General features: G+C 43.8%; 1 protein-coding gene across 1 annotated transcript; it reads left to right on the top strand.

Annotated features, from left to right (window-relative positions):
- The first annotated feature begins 2,248 nt into the window (after positions 1 to 2,248).
- Positions 2,249 to 18,208, top strand: LOC124013519 (lipase maturation factor 2-like). Its single transcript, XM_046327798.1, has 14 exons — positions 2,249 to 2,457; positions 5,374 to 5,639; positions 5,739 to 5,767; positions 7,441 to 7,634; positions 9,263 to 9,441; positions 9,873 to 10,011; positions 10,543 to 10,665; positions 12,081 to 12,186; positions 13,754 to 13,850; positions 13,993 to 14,166; positions 14,366 to 14,534; positions 14,989 to 15,100; positions 15,370 to 15,478; positions 15,770 to 18,208. Exons 1-14 carry the CDS (start codon positions 2,364 to 2,366, stop codon positions 16,091 to 16,093), a joined length of 2,115 nt encoding a protein of 704 aa, XP_046183754.1. The 5' UTR covers positions 2,249 to 2,363; the 3' UTR covers positions 16,094 to 18,208.
- Positions 18,209 to 18,350: the final 142 nt, after the last annotated feature.

Raw genomic sequence — 18,350 nt, 5'->3', positions numbered from 1 at the left:
GATGGGGGAGGAGGAGGGTGTGTTACCTTTATAAAGCAAGGGAACACATATAGGTGTGTGGGAGAAGGAGTGGAACAGTAGTACGTAGTGGTAACATTGTGGTTGGGAGGGAGTTGCTGTCCCTTGGGAATGTAGAAGGTCAAGATAGGAGACGGGTAATGTGGTGTGGGGATTTTAATGCTCATAGTGCACTATGGGGAGGGCTACTGACTGAGGTAAACTGACTAGTGTTGGAGGGAATACTGGATGAGAAAGGGCTTGTGAGTCTTAATGACGGCCGGGGAACCAGGATTAACCCAGTAACTGGAAATGAATCTGCTCTGGTTCTTACTTGGATCTCAAGTTGAATGGCAGACGGATGTCGTTGGGAGGTTTTAGAGGAATCTACCGTGGGTAGTGATCACTATCCTGCCATGTGTACTGTAGGACTGAGGGAGGACGAATCAGTAGGAAATGGATATTTGGTAAAGCAGAGTGGGGTCTGTTTCAGGAGTTGAGTGAACAGGAGTTGTCTCAGGTTGATCTTAAATCAGGTATAGAAACAGTCAATGATGGATTAAGAGGCACAATAGTAGGGGCAGCAAGGCAGGTGATTCCTATGGGTACAGGGGGGAGAAAGAGTAACGCAGTCCCCTGGTGGCGTGAAGAGTGTGGAGAAGTAGCGAAGAGTAGGAACGGCGCTTTCAGAATGTTGAAAAGGTCCCATAATTTCCAGCACCGGATTCAGTATAAGCAAGCACAAGCAGTAGTAAGGAGGGTCATTAGGACAGCTAAGAGGGGGTATTTGCGCCGGGTTCTGTGGAAACATAAGCAGGACCACTCGTGCGGGAGAGGTATGGGGGATGGTTAAGAGGATGAATGGGGACAGAAGAGATTGGCATCTCTCTGTGCTGAAAAGTGGGGGGATTGCTGCATATGGAGAAGGCAAAGATGCTAAACCAGGCATTTGTGAATGATGCACAGCTCAAACAATCTGACAGAAGAGAGGCAGCATGGGAGAGAGAGGGTCAGCGGAGAGCATCCGGGGGTCACGGATCAGAGAGAGATGGTGGGGGGATACATTGAATGGCCCTTTTACGTTGGCCGACACGAAGAGAGCATTAACTAAAGCTGGGGTAACATCTCCTGGGAAGGATGAGATGTGTTACATCATGATGGCTCATCTCAGTGACGCTGCAATGGGGAAAGTATTGGGCCTTTACAAGAAGGTGTGGCAGGAAGGGAAACTGCTGCCAGGAAGTTGGAAAGAGGCGCTAGTGGTGCTAATACGTGAACCTGGGAAAGACCCTACCAATCCTTCAAGCTATAGGCCGACAGTGTTGACATCTCACGTATGTAAACTTATGGAAAGGATGATAACGGGAAGGCTGACTTACTTTCTGGAGAGTAAAAGACTAATGTCACCAGATCAAAGTGGGTTCAGGGAAGGCAAATAAGAAGGTGGTGGTTGCCGTTTTCTTTGATGTAGAGAAGGCCAATGATATGATGTTGAAGGAAGGCCTATGTATCAAGCTGGATAATATGGGGGTTGGAGGAAGGGTTTTTAACTGGATGAAGGATTTTAATTTTGTCATCCGAGTGTCAAACCAGACTCCAGGAACCTAAACCCCTCCCACCCTCTCCAGATTCCTTCCATACAGCTTCAAGTATAGTTCCTCCCCAACCTTCTTTCTAGACAAAAACACAGTCTGTGTTTTCTCAACTGAACACCTGAAGCCCCACCTGACGGACCACTGCTCTACTTCACTAATCGCTTCTTGAACTCTTCTGGCTGCACATCAAAGGAATAATGACACTTCCCTGGCCCGAGACAGAAGGGAGGAAAGTGGTCACAAAGCTGAGACTGGGACACACAAGGCTAAATAGTACGTTGAAAGTGTTGGCGGAACATCCGACTTGGATGTGTGATCATTGTCAGGAGGAGACGGAGACAGTGGAACGTGTTCTATTTAAGTGGCAGAAATATGTGAGAGAAAGGCCGCGAATGTTATTAGATTTGAGGTGTAATGGGGCTGAAGAGCCAGGATTAAGTGAACTGCTGGGGAAATCTTCAGGGGATGTAGTATTTAATGATGTATTTCCTTTCCATAGGAAAACGAGATTATTGGGTAGGATTTAGAGACCTTCGCTGTCTCTGGTCCACACTCCAGTCCAGTTGGTGGCGGTAATGCAGTTTAAATTTGGTTGCCAACCGCGATATAAATTCCACAGAAGAGAAGAAGACGAAGAACCACGCCTTCTGCACCATCCACTTTTTTTTTTTACCGTCCTGGATGAATTGCACAGCAGTGGTTATTTCTTCGTGCTGTGTTGAGAGAAGTAGGAAATAGTTTTATATTTAGCAGGAACGCCAAGCCGTAAACATGGGGGAAACCAGATTACCGCGTCATATGTTTTTATGGAGTATGGCAATTATTTACATGTTTGCTTTTGCATCCCTCTATGTTCAGATACCAGGTAAAACAACATTTATCTATTTAACATATATTTATTAATTGCAATCGAAGGAACCTTATTATTGGTTGACAGTTTGTGATCATGGAAAGGTATTCAGGTCTGCGTTGTTGAGTCGGGTGGTTCCCACTTTTTTCCAAATATTTCGCTTGTGTTGATGAACTGATTAATGTTGTTGCATCTGGTCGGTTAAGTACACTGGGGGGTGAAATGACTACTTTCTGAACTAGCCTGTGTTGTTGGACTGATCGGGAGACCTAATGACAATTTCCACGTGTTAAGCTAGGTTCATTGCCTTTGCTACAGTGTTACAACTCCTGCACCATCACTATAGTTTAGGCCTAGAAAAGGAGAATGTCTTTCGAGTGTATATTCAGTAGACTATTGTTTGATACTTTAGGTACACAGATCTACATTGATGTGTTCGTATTTATTTCTAAACATTAACTAGTTGTCTAGGTGAATGACTTGTTATAGAATGGCACTACGCGTAGTAAGGGGAACCAAACATCCTGATCTCGCGAGCTCACAAGTTCGTATGAGGCTTGGGCAGGCTGGCTTTATAAAGGAGAGTGAGGCAAATTGGCAGCAATAGAAGTGATGTGGCCTTACATGCTATGGCCACGTCCTGACAGCACTGGCCATTATTTGACAGATGCCCGTTTAGATATTTGCTTGGGGCAAGTGGATGGTTTCTTTACAATGGTCGTTGTCGGTGCCTTTTTTATGGCTGTGTCTGTCTGTTTGAGGGTTAGGATTTCCCCCAGAATGTGCACACTGAAGCTTCCTGCGAGCGCTGAGTGCGTTGGGAATAACTCGTCATCAATCAAGTATTAGAGTTTGGCTCAGACTCTAAACAGTTCTGACTTGTAGTCGCATTTTCACGTTTTCCCAGTCTAAATACGAACTTGTAGTCATGTTGATTTGCCATCACTGTCATCACACCACTTTACTTTATCATGCAGCCATCTTATGCAAATTGTATGTGAAATGTACCAAGGTAAAATGTATTTTTATATTGAATCTTGGGTTTGTCTCCTCAATAGCTATTGAACCAAACATTATATTATTATGAACAATTCAGAATCGGGGGAGGATTGACAAATCCACTTCTTATTCTTTTTAAAGACATTTAGATTTTCTTTACCAGGGGGATTTAATACTTCAATAGCTTTTACACAAAGCACGCTATGACTATGAAAATGATTTATTCATAATCGGGGGAGGATGGATAAAACATTTTCTATAGATTTGAGGTTTTTACGTTTCGTCTTCAATATTTATTTCTGTTAAATAACAGGTTGTTGGGGTGGGAGGAGGGTGATTAATGGACAGCCCCATTCACTCACGTAGTGATTAGGTCCACCTGCTAATCAACTCAGCATTTTGTGTGTGTGTGTGTGTGTGTGTGTGTGTGTGTGTGTGTGTGTGTGTGTGTGTGTGTGTGTGTGTGTGTGTGTGTGTGTGTGTGTGTGGATGATATTTACCCTTGGAAACCTTCACAGCTCGTCATTTATTCGGTGCGGTATTGTCGTCGGCTGTTCCTGTGTGGAACATTCCGTGGATTTCACTGCGATTGTAAAGAAAGGTGCAAACGCTACACCTTGTATTCCAAAACGCCCGAAACCAACAGGCAGGATTTCTGACTAGACGCCGCCAAATTGTAATCATCATACACTCCCGCTGATGTTGGTTTCAGGAGTTTTGGAATACAAGGTGTAGTGTTTGTACTTTTCTTTACACAAACAAACATGTCCATCCTCCCCCGATTTAAGCAATAAGTCCCGAGAAGGTGTGGTATATGGCCTGTATACCACGGCTAAGGGCTGTTCTTACGCACGACGCAATGCGGAGTGCTTTGATACAGCCAGTTGCTGTGGTATATTGACCATATACCACAAACCCCTGAGGTGCCTTATCGCTATTATAAACTGGTTACCAATGTAAAATCAAATCAAATTAGAATAGTAAAAGAAAATGTCATACATGTTGTATACGGTCCGATATGCCATGGCTTTTTAGCCAATCAGCATTCGGGGCTCAAACCGCCGACTTTATAATATAGAATTGATCATTTTCATAGTCATGGAACGCTTTGTGTAAGAGCTATTGAAGATTGAAATCTTATTATGAAAAATTCAAGTGTGGACTTTTCTCCATCCACCCCTGATTTAGATAGTATTATCGTCATAGTCATGGTATGCTTGTTTCAATAGCTATTGATGAGAAAATCAAATATCCAATACAAAATAAATTTTACCAAGGGCAAAATATGTATATGTCCATTGCTTGCAATCCACTCCATAGTCACTTTACAGACTGGTAGCAGGTGGCCTTACTGAAATAACACATCTCATTTGACAAGTGCTGGCAAGATGAGATGCATTGAACATGAATGAGTCATCGTTGCACAATTTAGTGCTTGTGTTTTACTTTATTTCTCTGCTTCTAATTCCAAATGTGAGCATACTTTCAGTTGGTCCACTCTGTGTGCCAGGTATGTCGTAGTGGCACTTCTGGTCTGTCAGCTTCACCTGTCGTCTCAAATGTACACTAAAAGAACTAGATTCCAATTAACTGTAGTAAGATGAGCTGGATGCTTTCAGTTTTTTTTATTAAAAAGTTATTCCACGCATTAACGCCACATTCCAATCAGTTGATCACAATCTAGGCTCAACCCATAAGCAATGTAAGCTTCTAAGCTCCACCTTCCCTTCACATGTTCCATTTGACTGAATAAAAAGACAGCACAGATAAAACAAGTGTCTTGTTTTCACATGCATGACCTTTGAACTATTTAGCAGGGTACCATAAACCCACTTTAATTATGTGAACATGACCTCTTCATTAACCCCATTCTCAATAACCCCCCCCTCTCTGTTTTGTTTATCCATCCCTGCTCTTTGTCTCGGTGGCCAGGTCTCTATGGCAATGAGGGGGTCCTGCCTGTGCGCCTGGTGGAGCCCCGTGTGGACGGCTCCAGACCAGTGTTGGAGCAGATCCATGCCCACCCCTCCCTGCTGTGGCTGGGGCCCCGGCTGGGTCTGGACCTGGACGCCCAGCAGGCAATGGAGCTGCTCTGCCTGGCGGGGGCTCTCTTAGCCCTGGGAGCAGCCCTACTGGAGCCCCTCCGAGACAGCCTGGTGTTCTTCTGCCTCTGGGCCCTCTACCTCTCCCTCTGTCAGGTCGGTGGGCGGGGGTGGTTGTCTGCCACTGGTTTGGTTAGATACTGTACAGTAAATTAACGATACAGTAAATTAATCAACATCATTTACTCTTGACAGGTGGGTCAAGACTTTCTGCGTTTTCAGTGGTAAGTGATCTGTTCTGAATGTTCATATGGGCTGAATTGATGGAGTGTAACAGGCTGCAAAGCTCAGACTTTGAAACGAAAAGACATTTGTTTACTAAAGTGTTATTGCTGAACACAATGTCTACTGGGTCTGTGTGATGTCATGTTGTTATCAGACATGGGTTTTACTGCAAGAGCATCAGTGTCGGACAAGAAACCGCTATTGGAACCATTTGCCAGTCAAATTCACTATCCACTCCTCATAATTCTGAGCTTGTAATATGTAATAAACAAACGTACAGCGCACCGGTTGTCTATCTTGCGACTAGAACGGTTGTTGAAAGTGTTTGTACGTATGTATCAGTCTTCGACATCGTGCATGTTTTATTTTATACAGGTAAGCAGACTTTGCATTGAAGGACATCTATCACACATGTAATATGGTTTTAGAGTTATTGACTTTTAGCTAAGCTTGGAGATGTTGCTATTAGGCATGATTAAGCGGCTGCCTATGGCAGTAGATTGACAAGGGCTAAACTGACCAAGGCATACCTTGGAAACAACACATAAAACCTAACATAATTCTTCCCAAAAACAATGACAGTTTCTTTCAACCAGCGGCTTGTGGGAGTTTTAGGTGAGCTCTGATGACACCCTGTGATAAGCAGTGTCCACTTTGTCAAAGGCGGGGGTGAAAAATATTTAGCTTTGTCCATTCCCAGCGTGCCTCTCCAGGGTGCTGTTGGAGAGATGCATCCATCAACTTTCTGTCTATGGAAAAATGAATCGAACAAACCAAAAATCATGTAGCAGATCTAGACTGCGGAATGAAAATGTATTGAGGCAGACACTTTTTACATCATTGCACGTTTCTCCAATCAAACAGCTGAACGTAAATGGTGCCCGATCAAATATAAAAATGCGCTGACGTGTTAGCGAACACCATATCCTAATGTATTTGTCACAGGAATCAGGACAAACAAAGGACTAAAAAGTATGAATTTTTCCACCTCTGCTAAAGATGTATTTTCAACGTCATTTTGCTTACAGGGACTATTCTAGTTTTGTGGAGGTATATGGTGGTCGGAATTAGTTTTTGTCTCGCCTAGAGTGTCAGAATGGCCAGGACTGGGCCTGTGCAAGGCTTTGGTTTCCCCAGCAGTTGCATGGAGTAGTAAATAGATAAAAAAATAGTTGCCTGGTTGTGTTTTTATAAGTAGTAGGGGTGGGTGTGTCTGAACTGTTTATAGTTAGCTGGCTATCCACTAACACACACCATTTGGTTCCGCATGAAGAGAATGCCAACCGACAACCGGTTTTCAGATGCACAGCTACCAGTATGTTATGGCGTCTCAGTGCCTCTGGCTCTAACGGGCATTGCTTCTACTAGGCTAACTGATTCCCTGGAAGGCACTGTCATTGGATTTGAAGCTCAGTGATATGTACTGTATTCCACTGTGTTGAGCAGGAATTTCATGTAGCCTTCTGGTGCAGGAATTTCATGTGAAATGTAATCTATTGATTGTATTTATTTATTTATCAACTTTGTCATTTCTTTGAGACCTGAGATTTTGGGTTGTTGGAGTGATTTCAGTGCCTTATACATTTATAGTTATGATGTGAGGAGGACTGGGGATTCTTTCCCCAATGAGAGGTATTTGATTATTAATGTCTCGTTTGATTCCCTCCCATAGGGACAGTCTGCTGTTGGAGGCGGGCTTCCTGACCGTGCTCGTCGCGCCGCTCAACCTCCTGCGGTGGCGCTCGGCATTCCGTCAGCATGACGCCGTGACCTTCTGGCTGGTGCGCTGGCTCCTGTTCCGCCTCACCTTTGGCTCCGGGGTCGCCAAGCTGGCCAGCCACTGCCCCAGCTGGTGGGGGCTCACCGGTGAGACGGGGGAAACTCTTATGACACAAAACTGTACTGTTCAATGTATACTGAACAAAAATATAAACGCAACAATTTCAATGATTTTTACTGAGTTAGTTTATAAATGGAAATCAGTCGATTTAATAAAGAGTCAGCCAGTCAGAATTAGTTTTTCCCCATAAAAGGGCTTGCAAAAATCGCTGAAGTTGGAGCCTTTTATCTCCCTCACCAACTTTAAACATCTGCTATCTGAGCAGCTAACCGATCGCTGCAGGTGTACATAGTCCATCGGTAAATAGCCCACCCAATTTACCTACCTCATCCCCATACTGTTTTTATTTATTTACTTTTCTGCTCTTTTGCACACCAGTATCTCTACCTGCAAATGACCATCTGATCATTTATCACTCCAGTGATAATCTGCTAAATTGTAATTATTCGCCTACCTCCTCATGCCTTTTGCACACAATGTATATAGACTCTTTTTTTCTATTTTTCTACTGTGTTATTGACTTGTTTATTGTTTACTCCATGTGTAACTCTGTGTTGTCTGTTCACACTGCTATGCTTTATCTTGGCCAGGTCGCAGTTGTAAATGAGAACTTGTTCTCAACTAGCCTACCTGGTTATATAAAGGTAAAATAAAAATATTACAGACAGAAATACTCCTCATTTTCATCAACTGTCCGGGTGGCTGGTCTCACACGATCCCGTAGGTGAAGATGCCGGATGTGGAGGTCCTGGGCTGGCGTGGTTACACATGGTCTGTGGGTTGTGAGGCCGGCTGGAGTACTGACAAATTCTCTAAAATGACATTATGACCTTATGGTAGAGAAATTAACATTCAATCAGCGATGGCTCTGGTGGGCGGCTCTAGTAACGGCTCTGGTGTACTTTTTTTGTGTGTGGTTGTTTCTTGTGCCCAGGCACAAGGTGCACCTGTGTAATCATACTGTTTAGTCAGCTTCTTGATGTGCCACCTGTCAGGTGGATGGATTATCTTGTCAAAGGAGAAATGCTCACTAACAGGGATGTAAACAAATTTGTGCACAAAATTTGGTAGAAAAGCATTTTGTGTGTATGGAAAATATATGGGATCTTTTTATTTCAGCTCATGAAACAAGGGATCCACTTTACATTGCGTTTATATTTTTGTTTAGTGTATCTTCGGGACTGCAACTAAATGGGAGTCTGTTGGGACCTTGGGCTGAAATTGAGACTCCTGATCCCAATGTCAGGCCAGTGTCCCAACAGCTTCTGGACTGCAACTAATTGGGAGTCTATGTTCAATGGTACGAGTAATGTGAAGACTGGTTGAGCAATGATAACATTACTCATGCTTGTAGATTTATTAATAAAGGCATTGAGAAAGGAGTGCGTGTGCTTGGCTATGACTGTAAAGTGTGCGTCATGTAAGGGGTGTGTACCTCACCCAGCGGCAGTATTCTCATTAACTTCCATGATGGTAATGATGATGCCTCGAGCCTCACTACATATCAGTCGCAGTTCAGGAAAAGTGTCAGCGATTTAAAAAAACGTGATTTCAAAAAGGTGCGAGGTGCAGTGTTATGGGTCAATCTTTACTCATCCATGTCTCATATCTTCCCTCCCCTCTGTCACCCCATCAAACCCCTCCCTCTTCCCAGCGGTGAACCACATGTTTGAGGCCCAAGGCATCCCCCTGCCCTGGTCCTGGTTCATCCAGCAGCTGCCAGACTGGTACCTGAAGCTGGGGACTGTCAGTCTGTTGGTGACCGAGATCGCTGTGCCCCCCCTCTACTTCGCCCCCATCCGCCACCTCAGACTGGCAGCCTTCTACATTCAGGTGTGTGTGTGTGTGTGTGTGTGTGGTTACACCAGCAGCTGCTAAACATGAGCATGTAAAATGTCTAAGAAAGGATTGAACACACTGATATACAGGCTTCCCAGTTTGTTTTCAATGTTTCCTCCTGCCGCCTAAATCGCTATCAAGTGTTGAGGTCTGGCTGAGGGAGGAGAGGTTCAGAAAAACGCCTACCTACAGTACAAATTGTCTAGTCTGTTATCATCCAGGGAATTGCCAGACTGCTGCTATATGGCTCTTGACGTGTGTGTCATTTGTGTGACATTTGTATGCTTGATGGTGAACGAATGACCCCTAACTATACACATGTCTAAGGGGAATTTGAGTGTTTGCAGGATTGCGACCCCACACATGTAATTTGCACAATGCCTTTATCTTTATCTAACCCACTTCTCTCTGTAACTGATAACCAGGCAGTGTACCAGGTGAAGTTAATGTTCGTGGGGAACTATGGCTTCCTCCCCTTCCTCTCCCTGGCTCTGACTTTCTCCCTGTTGGACGACGACCATATCAGCTACTGGCTGGGCCACGCCAAGAAGAAGAGCGCCAAGAGTATGACCTCACTTCTCTTCTTATGCAACTCTCACATCTCACATTTAACACCAGAGTAGACGTTCAGGACAGCTTTCTCCCTAAAACGGCATTATCCACACCCAGTATGGTGCTTTAAGCTGGTGGAAGGTACTAGAAAACACAAAGGCTGTTACAGTAATGATCAGCTTCCTTTTTTTTTCCCTATTCTGCCTTGCCAGTTGGCCAGCACAGTGAGGGGTGCATTGCTGAGTGCATGCCAGCACAACACTGGTTCAGTTCCGATGGGTGTCCTTGAGTCTTGATGGCAGGGAGAGGAAAGGGGGGGGGTCATTGTTTTATTCTCAGGCAGAGTGGTCTGATCTGTCAGGTGTTATCCTGTTTAAGTACTTCTGTGATGTATTTTGTTTATCTCTAAGTTAACATTCCTAATGTCCTAAAAGTGTAACCCCTTAACGTAACTCACAAAATACATTTTTAGTAGCTGGACAACAACAAATGATGGACTCTGATACTAAGAGTACCTAATCTAATTAAGTTGTTTTTTTGCAGCCTGGCACCAAACCATAATGTCATTGGTGTTGCTGGCTGTATTTGCTGCCATCATCTATGGGACTAAAGTGTTCTTCACACTGGAAATGGACTGGGAGGCCAAGACCATGACCTCTAAAACCGGTAGGTTAACAGTGCATTTGGTATTCAATACCCTTGACTTTTTCCACATTTTGTTACGTTACAGCCTTATTCTGAAATTGATTGAGCAATTTAAAAAAAAAAAAATCCAAAAACTATTTTTTTGCAAATCTATAACATTTAAAACAAATCACATTTACATAAGTAGGTTTTTATCAACGATCTCTCAGCACTTTGCTCTGTTTATATTTGCCTCTATCCTGACTAGTCCCCCAGTCCCTGCCTTTTACTGCGGAGTGGTTTCCGTCTGGCCACTACCATAAATGCCTGATTGGTGGAGTGCTGCAGAGATGGTTGTCCTTCTGGAAGGTTCTCCCATCTCCACAGATGAACTCTGGAGCTCTCTGACTGACCATCTGGTTCTTGGTCACCTCCCCGACCAAGGCCTTTCTCCCCCGATTGCTCAGTTTGGCTGCTGGGAGGCCAGCTCTAGGAAGAGTCATCGTGGTTACAAACTTCTTCCATTTATGAATGATGGAGGCCACCGTGTTCTTGGGGACCTTCAATGCTGTAGACATTTTTTGGAGCCCTTCCCAGATCTGTGCCTTGACACAATCCTGTCTCGACAATTCCTTTGACCTCATGGCTTGGTTTTTGCTCTGACATGCACTGTCAACTGTGGGACCTTATATAGACAGGTGTGTGTGCCTTTCCAAATCATTTGAATTTACCACAGGTGGACTCCAATAAAGTTGTAGAAACAGCTCAAGGATGATCAATGGAAACAGGATGCACCTGAACTCAATTTGGAGTCTCATAGCAAAGGGTCTGAATACTTACTTTATTTAGGTATTTATGTTTTTACTTTTAATTTACTGCAAAAAAATACAGAACCTTTTTTTCACTTTGTCATTATGGGGTATAGTTAATCCATTTTAGAATAAGGCTGCAATGTAACAAAATAAGGAAAAAGTCAAGGGGTTTGAAGAGTTTCTGAAGGCACTGTAATACTGTATACCTAGTGACTCTGTAGGTTAACATCTATATATTACTGTATACCTAGTGACTCTGTAGGTTAACATCTATATATTACTGTATACCTAGTGACTCGGTAGGTTAACATCTATATATTACTGTATACCTAGTGACTCTGTAGGTTAACATCTATATATTACTGACCTCGGTAGGTTAACATCTATATATTATCTATATATTACTGATACCTAGTGACTCTGGTTAACATCTATATATTACTGTATACCTAGTGACTCTGTAGGTTAACATCTATATATTACTGTATACCTAGTGACTCTGTAGGTTAACATCTATATATTACTGTATACCTTGTGACTCAGTAGTGTTGCTTTATTTTATTTCCTGATGGATGTCAATCATTGACAATACATTTATGTTAATAGTTAAGTGATTTTGTTTCATGTATTTGTCCTGTTTTGTAGCCTTCACCCAGCAGCAGTTTGACAATTGGTTGAAGCTTGTGACAGGACCCACTATCTGGGTAGGAGTTCTCTCTCTCACCTGGGAGGTGGTGGCAGCCATGCTGGGGTGAGTAGGCTGTATCATACTAAAACAGTATCTGGAATAAAGTTTGCGATTCAAAGATGGTAAATCTTAGGACCAGGAGTTTTTCAATTGTGAAATACAGTTGAAGTCAGAAGTTTACATGCACTTATGTTGGAGTCATTAAATCTTGTTCTTCAACCACTTCACACATTTCTTGTTAACAAACTAGAGTTTTGGCAAGTCGGTTAGGACATCTACTTTGTGCATGACACAAGTCATGTTTCCAACAATTGTTTACAGACAGATTATTTCACCAATAATTCACTGTATCACAATTCCAGTGGGTCAGAAGTTTACATACACTAAGTTGACTGTTCCTTTTACAGAGCTTGGAAAATTCCAGAAAATTATGCCATGGCTTTAGAAGCTTCTGATAGGCTAATTGACATCATTTGAGTCAATTGGAGGTGTACCTGTGGATGTATTTCAAGGCCTACCTTCAAACTCACTGCCTCTTTTCTTGACATCATGGGAAAATCAAAACAAATCAGCCAGGACTTCAGAAAATAAATTGTAGACCTCCACAAGTCTGGTTCATGCTTGGGAGCAATATCCAAACGACTGAAGGTACCATGTTCATCTGTACAAACAATAGTACACAAGTATAAACACCATGGGACCACATAGCTGTCATACCGCTCAGGAAGGAGACGTGTTTTGTCTCCTAAAGATGAACGTACTTTGGTGCTATAAGTGTAACTCAATCCCAGAACAACAGCAAAGGAGATGTGAAGATGCTGGAGGAAACAGTTACAAAAGCATCTATATCCACAGTAAAACGAGTCCTGTATCGAAATAACCTGAAAGGCAGCTCAGCAAGGAAGAAGAACACCATCCCAACCGTGAAGCATGGGGGTGGCAGCATCATGTTGTGGGGGTGCTTTGCTGCAGGAGGGCCTGGTGTACTTCACAAAATATACGGCTTCATGAGGTAGGAAAATTATGTGGATATTGAAGCAACATCAAGACATCAGTCAGGAAGTTAAAGCTTGGTCGCAAATGGAAAATGATCCCAAGCATACTTCCAAAGTTGTGGCAAAATGGCTTAAGGACAAAGACAAGGTATTGGAGTGGCCATCACAAAGCCCTGAACTCAATCCTATAGAACAATTATGGGCAGAACTGAAAAGGTGTGTGCGAGCAAGGAGGCCTACAAACCTGACTCAGTTACACCAGCTCTGTCAGGAGGAATGGGCCAAAATTCACCCAACTTATTGTGGAAGGCTACCCAAAACATTTGATCCAAGTTAAACAATTTAAAGGAAATCCTACCAAATACTAATGGAGTATATGTGAACTTCTGACCCACTGGGAATGTGATGAAATAAATCATTCTCTCTAGTATTATTCTGATATTTCACATTCTTAAAATAAATTGGGTGATCCTAACTGACCTGAGACAGGACATTGGGATTAAAAGTCAGGAATTGTGAAAAACTGAGTTTAAATGTATTTGACCCCAGAACAGTGGTCTGCCCCGTTGCAGCGTGAGTCATCCTTGTTTTGCGTTTAATGTCCACTGATCTCAGATCTGTGTTCCACCCCCCAGGTGTGTGTGTGTTAGAGGGTGTCTCTGGAAGCTCTGGGGTCTTGTCCAATGGGCTGTCATTGTCTCTGCTGCAGTCGCCGTGTTTGCTATCAGTGTGGTGAGTCACACAGGGAGCCTTCTGATTGTGAATCATTTTAATGAAGACAGCATAAATCTACCTAATTGGTCTGTTGGAGTTACTATTGGTCTAGTAGTTGGCACTGTTTGTAAGATTCTCTCTGATTGGTCATGGTCCCCAGGTGCCCTACTCGTCCATGGAACAGGTGTACAGCAGTAAGATCCTCCCGGAGGTGAGACAGGCCTACAGCCTAGTGGAGCGCTATAGACTGGTCAGTGCCTACAGCCTGGACAGCAGGGTGGACGGGAGGTCAGAGGTCGTCCTCGAGGGCAGCATGGACAAGAATACCTGGACGGTAAGAGAGCGGGGACCAAAATAATAGTTTTGGCTGAAAAAGTTTAGTTTTTTCTCAGATTTCACAGTATTAGACATGGAATGTCCTCAATCACATGATCGTCCTCAACTACTTGACTTTTATAAAGTAAAACAATCTTATATAGTTCTGCGAAAGGTGTATAGTGTTTCAATGCACCTTTCCCAATTGGCCCTCCTAGGAGATAGAGTTCATGTACAAGCCGGGAAATGTGGGCGTGGCCCCTCCAGTGGTGGCCCCCCACCAGCCACGGTTAGACTGGCAGATGAGCCAGGCAGCCCACGGACTGGCCGAACAGAGCCCCTGGTTCACAAGCCTAGTGCACTGCCTACTGCAGGGCAATAAGGATGGTATGTACTGCCCTCTGGGATAATTACTTCTATTTTTCAATTAAAGTGTAGAGCACAGACGTCTTTGTTTTAATATGAGGAAAGCGCAGGTTGCGTCTGACAGACTACTTTTTATTTTGGCTCTTGATGGGTGTTTTTAGGCCTGTGGCCTTTTCTAGGATCAGCTCCCCCTCCTGTCTATGTAATCTTATTGATTATGATCTTAAAGGCAAAACTGATCCTCGATCAGCACTCCTACTCTGAGACGCTTTATGAATACGGGCCCAGAAATTCACTTGTATGCGCCTGACATGTGAAACTGCTAGTCAGTGTGAGGTGGGCGTGATTTACTCACACATGGTAGATCATTGACCTTCCAACAAAGGAGGAATATCAGCAACACTCAGATGACCACTCGCCTGCATGCTGCACTCTGTTTCTCACACATGACTCTGTATCTCTCCCTGTGTCCCAGTGGTGAGACTGATCCAGACAGACTCAGCCCAATACCCATTCAGCCAGGCCCCCCCGGTCTACCTCCGAGCCAGCCTCTACCAGTACTGGTTCACCCAGACCGCACAGGACTGGTGAGCAGCCTACGGCTTCCACTTGGGTGTACTGGGGAGAGAGTGCTAATGGTTAACCCATGAATTCCTTAGATTATTCATTCATGAAATCAGTTCATATTTACAAGTGAACTTAAATAGTCACTATATTAAGTGATGTTATTCATAAAATGCCCACAAAATGTACAGTATTCTAATTGTCAGAATTCGATGAAGCCACTCGATTCAACCAGACACAAATAAAATGTTCCTATGGTAACGAGTGGTGTATTGGTTGTCTTCCCTGTCAGGTCTGGTCCTAAAGAGTGGTGGAGGAGAGACTATTCAGAGGAGTTCTATCCTGCAGTGCAGCTGGGTGACCCTACCCTGGAGGCCATGCTCAACCAGCACGGACTCAAGGTAGCTAAGCCTTTTTGCTCAACTGGGTTACGTTGTAACTTTGTGTTGTGCTAATAATATCAGTACTGTGGCTTGTGGTGATTGCCCCTCCAAATCTAGATGTGGTGCTGTATTGGCTATATGGAATTCACGCTCCCCTTTGCTTTTGTGTGTGTGTAGTGCGTACTAGTGTGTGCTGTATGGCCAGGTGTACCAAGTCTGATTTCTCAGACACGCATACCAACAACACTCGCACTCTTACGTGTCTTTGTTGTGTATGTCCATGTGCTTACATATTAACTTTGTGTGCAGGAGACGTTCCCGATTCAGCCCAGTCCTGACTCTCCTCTGGCCCAGGCTCTGAAGCAGGTACGGGGCCACGTTCAGACTCTACCCGGCCACCTGGTGCTCTGGTCCCTCCTGGCCACTGTCGCCACCATCTGGCTCTTCAAAACCCTGCTCTCCGGGGTCCTGGGGGGCCGAAAGGCTAAACCCACTCCGGCCGAACCCAAGGCCAAGAAGGCGAAGGCCCAACCAGCAGCGAAAAATGCCTCTGCCTCCAGTCTCAAAGCAGGGAGGGAGAATTCTGAGGAGAGTAGACGGGATGCTGACAAGAGCCCTAAGAAGAGGAAGTGATGTGGGACTGCTGCCGTGGGACTTCCTGTTACGTTCTTGTTGTTGCCCCTTGTCTTGGGATGGAGGGCGGAGAGAAGGGGTGTTACCTACATGTAAATCTCAGGTGTTTCTACAGTAACTACCAATCCGACCAGCTCTTTCTACAGTAACTACCAATCCGACCAGCTCTTTCTACAGTAACTACCAATCCGACCAGCTCTTTCTACAGTAACTACCAATCCGACCAGCTCTGTGACTCGGAGATCACCACCGTGGCCTTGTATTCAGTCAGTTCTCATCTCTCTCACTCACTCACTCACTCACTCACTCACTCACTCACTCACACCCATATATTGCACATACACAAGCAAAAGCGTCTATTTTCTCTGTGCCTCCTTCCGTCACCATATTCTCAGGTCCCCCTAGGGATGAGTCTTTAGACATGCCTACGGGCGAGTCCCTGGCATCACAGTACAGTGCTGCTTTGTTATGAGCTGTTTTTGAGCTTTGCCATCTGTTCTTCAGGGAACACTTTATCTGAATTCTGGGAATGCATTCATCCATTTTAACGGTTGTTGTCCAACAGTTTTAATCTTGTGCTATATCTTTAATATGATATTCAGGCTGGGTGCAGTTATTGTACCCCAGTGAACCATTTCATGGACTGCATCAGACTTTTTTTATTTTTTATTTGAAGTTGTCAAGTGGTTCCATGTAATGAAATCTATACCCGGGCCCTCTATCCCGACCACGAGAAACTGTATAGCGACAGCATCAAGAATACTGTATTCTGAAAGCTTTGTCCTGCTAAACCTTTTGCCTTAGAAATCTGTGGTTTGCTGTTCAAACGTCAAAAGCCCTTTGGTCACTTTTTTTTTTTACAGCTTAAAATGCATAACTGCTCCTAATGAAATCTGTATATTCCACATCTGTGTATATTTGATGTAGTATTACTTAAGCTTAGTGTATTAGGTTCAAGCACGGCTGCAAAATTACTGGGCTCTTAAGGAGAAATTCCAAGCCCTAGGGCACTATTCAGTCTATCGCTGAGGCGGTACAGATTGTGTGACTAAAATGTAAAGATACTTTTTACTGGTCAGTGTTGAATTAAAAAAAAAAAAAAAATTAAAATCTTAGCTGTATATTGAAACCGAACACTTAGATTTGACAAACTACAGATGGAAAAAGACAAACGTTCAGTGCTCGTCAGAAACTAGACTTTCGACCTTGTCAAATCTAGTTGAAAAGGTGTGCTTGTCAATACCAGGGAAAACTAAGAGGTCTGCATGTTATGTTAAAGGTCAACAACAACAACAAAAGGGACTGTGACTTGGAGCTTCAAACCCCGTTTTTAGATTTATGGGTTCAATTAGTTTAGTGATTTGACCTGGGCTGATAGTTTCTATAGGAACAGAGACCAATGACCAGTATGTGGTGCTCTTTGTTTCTGCATTTTATTCATGACAAATGTATAGTGTGAAAGAGCCAGTGGCTCTCTGGTAAGGATCTCACCAATTTAAGTATGGGGGGGGGTTATAGGGTCAGCTCCTGAGTGGCTGTGTTGACACTCAGTAATGGTTGGAAGGCGGGTACATGTCATGGGGGGTGAATCCCTGGGGTCCCCTCCTATGAAGAAACTCCTGGGGGAAAGGTGGGCACTTCGTTTTTACATTTATTTTCATTTATAGAGGACGTGCCCACTGACAGGAGTATCTCCATAAGCACGGCTCTTTGCTGTCTGTAATCACAGAGGGAACCCCAAGAATTTGCCCCCCTCTGCTTGTTATCACACCCTTCTGCCAATGCCACCTTTTATGTGGCAGCCACTCCAAGTGGCCTTGACTCACTGACCTGCAGAGTCCTCAGCAGGCAACCGTGCCCCAGAGTTCAACCATGTAAACCCATGCGTACGGCGCGAGATCCTAACGCTAGAGCCCTTCACCCTTACGCTTTGCTTCATAATTTGACATTGAGAGTTCGGTTGATATGTATATTTGGCTGTGGTTAAAAGTTTTCTCGAGTGTGTTGGATGAATGGAAAGATTTGCTCAAGCATTGCTTCAAATGTTTTATCAACAACGACGGTTGCATCTGGTTATCTTCGTTTCATACTATTAAAGATTTGAAATTGTGGGTACACCTTTTGACAGAGACTTAAAATACTTATTTTGTATATGAATTAACACCCCCCCCCAAAAATCTGTATAATATCTCTTTCATGATTATGCCACAGGAAGACTGGTCACATTACTAGACAAGGCACTGAGAATGAGTCCATA

Source organism: Oncorhynchus gorbuscha, linkage group LG25, assembly GCF_021184085.1.
Source record: "Oncorhynchus gorbuscha isolate QuinsamMale2020 ecotype Even-year linkage group LG25, OgorEven_v1.0, whole genome shotgun sequence".
Classification (NCBI taxonomy): Eukaryota; Metazoa; Chordata; class Actinopteri; order Salmoniformes; family Salmonidae; genus Oncorhynchus; species Oncorhynchus gorbuscha.
The sequence above is the reverse complement of the archived record's forward strand: the minus strand, read 5'-3'. Positions and strand labels throughout refer to the sequence as shown.